Raw genomic sequence first — 5,112 nt, forward strand, 5'->3', positions numbered from 1 at the left:
TACCTACGTACCTCCGTCCTCCTCCTCCTCCTCCTCCTCCTCCTCCTCCTCCTCCTCCTCCTCTCCTCCTCCTCCTCCTCCTCCTCCTCCTCCTCCTCCTCCTCCTCCTCCTCCTCCTCCTCCTCCTCCTCCTCCTCCTCCTCCTCCTCCTCCTCCTCCTCCTCCTCCTCCTCCTCCTCCTCCTCCTCCTCCTTTTCTTCTTCCCCACAACCATCAACTCCTCCTCCTCCTCCTCTAACACACGCTCCATCTTCTTCTGCACTTACGTCTCACCCCCCTCATTGCAGGGGTTCAGGCGACACCAGCAGACGCTTTTGATCCATCAAGGTAGACGACCAGACGCGTCATGTTGTATCTTCATGTTGTTGACGCCATGGCAGGAGTTTGTCGAGCTGCCCAGACTGTCGTTGTGGATGACAAATCTCAAGTTTCCATGCACTTGTGCGATGAGTGGAGGAGAGGACGCAAAGACAAGGACAGTGCTTGTGTTCACTTGAACGACGACGATGATGGAGGGAGCAACATGCTGGATGTCTTGTCAGCGATGAGAGATGAGTTGTGACAAGACGCGGTCAACGTGGGGAGGTGAAGATGACGCTTTTGTAGCTCAGACTGCTGAAGGCTGTCTTGAAAGATTTTAGAGCAGATAACATCGCTCAGTTTTATGGTATTAACATCTTTACATTCATTTACATCATCGCCTTCATCCTCCATCCCTTCTCAGTTCTTCTTCGGCGCAGGTTTGAATTCCTTCCACTTGCTCCATTTCTCTGTCAACTCCTCTACGCCCTTCCCTCTCTCCTCCTCCACTTCATCTTCCTCCAAGATGTTCTCCCGCCTCCTCGTCTTCCTAGGTGATATCAGCTCCTGCGACTGATCCTCCTCCTTCTCCTCCTCCAGCGACGCTTCAAACCCGCTCTTCAGCATGCAGACCTTCACGCGATGGGCAGCCAGCAGTCGACCTTCGTCCTCCTTCCTCATGCACAGAACAGGCACGTCCACTTGCTCCGCCGCCTCCAAACGTCCGGGAGCAGGAGGGAGGAGGGGGCGCGAGGGATCTAAATCGAGGAGGACGACCACCCCCTCTGCTCCCGCCTGCAGCGCCCGCAGAGCCTTGAGAGCTACCGCACACCTGCCGCCATGCACAACCTGAAGCTGCGTCAGCTCCGCCTCCTCTCCTGCTCTCCTCCCTTCCTCCTCCTCCCCCTCTCCCTCCTTCTCCTCCTGAGCTCTGTCATACCGCAAGAGATCCTCGCATTTCCCGCTGGTTGCTGAGCTGCTCATCAGCGAGCGGAGGCCGCGCAAGGGCAGGAGCGAGCATGTTGTGCTTTCCGCTACCGAAAAGAAGCTCTCCCTCCTCCCCGACTTCAAACCTCCCCCGCACCTACTCGAAACCATCACTCCTCTCCCCCTCCTCCTCCCTCTTCCTCCTCCTGCCTATCTTCTGCTACATCCTCCTCCTCTACCTCCTCCCTCACTCCTCCTCCTCCCTCTCTCCCTTATCCTACCAGTTCCTCGGCCTCGTAGTCCTCGATGACGGAGGAGACAGTGTCTGTGGTGATGAGCGACGAGAATCTCTCTCCCCGCGAGCGCCTGAGAGCAGTCACAAGAGTTCCAGATGGGAGGAGGAGGACGAGGACGTGGAGGTGGAGGTGGAGGAGGTGGAGGACGAGAAAAGCAGCAGCAGGAGCAAGAGAGAGACACTGGACAGCAAGAAAATTGACATCGTTGCAGGGAAGTGAAGGTGAAGAAAGATATTGAGTACATGCAGGAGCGGGAGCTGGAGCTGGAGCGAGAGCGAGAGCGAGAGCAGGAGCAGGAGCAGGAGCAGGAGCAGCATGTGGATATCAAACCCGAATGTGCAGGCGACGAACTGAACGAGACGATCTTTAGGGACATGTCGGATCTCAAGGTCTGCGATCAAGGCATGTGAGACTGGGAGCAAGTTCAAGCATCCTCACCTTCTTCCGCCATGGACACGTCGAGCAGAGCGACGACGCCGAAGTAGAGGATGCCGATGTCAGGATGGGAGGAGACGAAGATGTTTGGAAGAGAGAGAACAGAAGAAAGATCGACAGACGGCACATCGGAGAACATCTTCATAACTTGTCTCCTCTGATCTTCAAAGGGCGCAATCTCCTGGATCGCCTGCTCATGCTGCTCAACACAACATGTGAGCACGAGTCGGGGCAACACTGATCTGAGAACACAACCTCCTGAGAAACTTGCTTCAATCTGGATCGACGCGCTGCTACAAGACCCTTCAGCTCTTCTGTCCGACTTCCCAACTTCTCGAGGTAGCTCCTCCTCTTCCTCAGCATCTCCAACCTCCGCGCCAACCTCCTCTCGGTGCCCTCGCCAGGTGCTGCTGGCAGATCTCACAACGACTTTGGGGAGAGAGGGGAGAAGACAACCAGCTGCTGACTTAGTCGATTCGATCTCTGCCATGTCTTTCTCAACCTTCTCAATCTTCTGTCGGTGGGGAACGGAGACTTCACGTCAGCCGCACAAACACAAGTGGCATGTTTCTCACCTGTGCCGCTGACAAGCAGGAGGAGTAGAGAGACTCTGCTTGCGACAACCTGAGACGTTGTTACAATGAACAACACAAACACACTCATCACTCTTGTGTAGCACGAGTCAATCTCTGTTGTATGTCTTTCATTTTGCCGTCAACCCCGCGTCCTGCCAGCTCGGCCTGTCACAACCTCAATCTCCCTGATATACAACAAGATGCCATGTGAGCACCTCGATCTGATTGAGTTGGTGCAGAAGAGAGATCTCCTGTTTCGCAGTATCACAAGCCCCAGAACATCTCTCTTCAACAAACAACATCTTCTTTAGGCTCAACTAGTGCCTTGAGGGGATCAACAGGGGAATCTCGCTTGTCCATGACTTGAATCAGTTTCAAGCTGCAGCCACAAGTTACAGCCCTTTGACACCTCTCATTCCTTTCACCTGTTCTTCACTCTCTGCACATTCCGTCGAAACTTTCCCGCCGGCAAATCAGCTTGAAGCATTCTTTCTCGCAAGATTGCACGTTAGAACCATATCATGGCACAAACATCGAAGCAACAGCGACATCGGAAGAGAAGGGACATGTCAACACTCACGATGACTGTCGAGAAATCTCCTCATGCATGAGCTGGTGGCCAACAATCATCACGGCCCAACTCGAGTCAATGCAGGACATCTCACTTGCAGCCTTGCTTCCTCCTGCCTCGCCGTCGACAAGCTCCCATCGATGCTCATCAGCCTCTTGTCCATGGCGACATTCCTCTCCTTCTCTCTCCTCCTCCCTCCACCAGCCTCCGATGTCTGCAAGACCATCTTGTGCAACAAAATCCCTTCTTCCGTCGAGAATCTTCCTGCTCCCGCTCCCGCTCCCGCTCCCGCTCCTGCTCCTGCTCCCGCTCCCGCTCCCGCTCCTGCTCCTGCTCCTGCTCCAGCTCCAGCTCCAGCTCCAGCTCCAGCTCCAGCTCCTGCTCCCGCTCCTGCTCCTCCTTCATTTCTCAGAATCAGACTCATAGCAGCTTGCTGCGCAGCCTCCTTTCCCTCCTCGACTCCACTGTCATTTCATCTCAGCGCTTCTTCACACCTTCACGTCACTTCCAGCTCACCTCACAAACATCCGCCAAAGGCATTCCAACGACATGAGCCTCGAATTGTCCTTGCTTGCCATCTGAACAATATCAGATCAGCTCTGCTGCTCATCATCTCAACACAACTTGCCTTCTCCATCACAAACTCAACAAGACATTCAGCAGCAGTCCTCGCGCCCTGACAGCAGTCATCAACCTTCATCTGCTGAAATCTCACAAGCTCACGGGTCCTCCCATCATTGCCCCGACAATCGCGTCGAGACATCCGGACCGCCGGTCCTCTGCCCTGCCATGGCGGGTGAGCAACGAAAGGGACGCGCTATCCCGGACGAGCCTCCCGATGTCTCGATGCAGGACAGGACAGCAAGAGGTCACCTGAAGAGAGCTACTTTCTGCAGGAGGAGGCAGAGAGATTCTGCGAGGAGGGTCAAGGGGTGACAACCGGCGCGACATGTCACTTGCGACAGCAACATCTCCATCAGATGTGAGAGCTGCCAGGATCTCAACACTTGCTTGTCGATGCTCGGGTCGATGATCGATCATGTTCTTCAAGACGAACTGAAAGACGAATCATATTACATCATCGCAGTCCCATCTTTTGTCATTCACTTCGAGAGGTTCACTCTCTCCGCTGCGCCAAAGGCTCATCAGGATGTCGATGCTGTTCTGAAATGACAATCACTTTCAGTCGCTCCATCTCGTGTCAACAGGTACTACCTGTCGCATGTGCCAGGGAAAAGTCATGAAAGCTCTGAAACATGTCTCCACTATCATCTTCTTTTCTTCTCCGGCCGCTCGCACAATCAACTTGGTGCCTTCGGTCATGAACAGCTGGTGGTGAAGCAGCTCGTCGTCTTTGTCTGCCTTGCTGAACTTGAGGAGGCTGTCGATGGCTGCCATGGCGACGCTCCTGGCGGGGAAACGACAAACAGAGTCCAACGCCTTGAGAGCTGCGAAGCGAAGAGAAACATGCTCATCCTCAAGCCTGACGAGAAAGAATCAGCGGGAGAGGTGCAGCAGAGACAAGGCGATCGAGATGCAAGCGAGGAGAACAGAAAGGGGCAAACAAGCAGAGAAGAAGACATCGACCTCTCTAAGATTCCCTTCATCATCGCGTTCACTTGCGCTGATTCGGGCTCTCCGACACTCTCAACAATCTTGAGAGCGAGGAGACGAACTTGACGGGCGCGATGCTGCAGCAGGTGGGCAGACACCTCAAGTAGCTGACGCACTCGTCACTGTATGCCTGCTCCTAGCTGTGAAACCCACCTCCTTCTCTCCTCTTGACGAAGAAGCAAGCAAGAAGTCGACTGCGCTCTGACAGGTCTGCAAGAAGCTGAGAAGAGAGCAAGAGGGAAGGGAAGGGGAGGGGAGAGGAGACGAGAGCAGGAGCGGGCTTCATATCAGCTACTTGCCTTCAAGGAGATTGAGCGGTCCAGAGCTGATCAAAGAGATCAGCATCCTCATCGCTAGTTTCCACCCCCCAAAACCCAACCCACCACCCAACCCA

At 54.6% G+C, this 5,112-nt stretch overlaps 2 protein-coding genes across 2 annotated transcripts in view; both read right to left on the minus strand.

The window, feature by feature from the left end:
* Positions 1-720: 720 nt before the first annotated feature.
* On the minus strand, positions 721-3,020 carry GUITHDRAFT_112569 (hypothetical protein; the record flags this gene model as incomplete). Its single annotated transcript, XM_005828281.1, has 12 exons — positions 721-1,149; positions 1,241-1,384; positions 1,509-1,593; positions 1,854-1,914; positions 1,962-2,157; positions 2,214-2,365; positions 2,415-2,472; positions 2,534-2,582; positions 2,625-2,698; positions 2,749-2,784; positions 2,834-2,912; positions 2,959-3,020. The coding sequence occupies 12 exons, from the start codon at positions 3,018-3,020 to the stop codon at positions 721-723; spliced, it is 1,425 nt and encodes a 474-aa protein (XP_005828338.1).
* Positions 3,021-3,162: 142 nt separating this feature from the next.
* The window catches only part of GUITHDRAFT_112570 (hypothetical protein), a gene marked incomplete at both ends in the record, with an annotated part of 3,616 nt that continues 1,666 nt past the window's right edge, over positions 3,163-5,112 (minus strand). Inside the window, 9 exons of the mRNA XM_005828282.1 lie at positions 3,163-3,568; positions 3,621-3,682; positions 3,745-3,780; positions 3,828-3,888; positions 4,045-4,160; positions 4,212-4,268; positions 4,320-4,587; positions 4,692-4,825; positions 4,872-4,928. Coding sequence (XP_005828339.1) covers positions 3,163-3,568; positions 3,621-3,682; positions 3,745-3,780; positions 3,828-3,888; positions 4,045-4,160; positions 4,212-4,268; positions 4,320-4,587; positions 4,692-4,825; positions 4,872-4,928 — 1,197 coding nt within the window. The remainder of the gene's footprint in view (positions 3,569-3,620; positions 3,683-3,744; positions 3,781-3,827; positions 3,889-4,044; positions 4,161-4,211; positions 4,269-4,319; positions 4,588-4,691; positions 4,826-4,871; positions 4,929-5,112) is intronic.

This window comes from Guillardia theta (assembly GCF_000315625.1).
Source record: "Guillardia theta CCMP2712 unplaced genomic scaffold GUITHscaffold_60, whole genome shotgun sequence".
NCBI lineage: Eukaryota > Cryptophyceae > Pyrenomonadales > Geminigeraceae > Guillardia > Guillardia theta.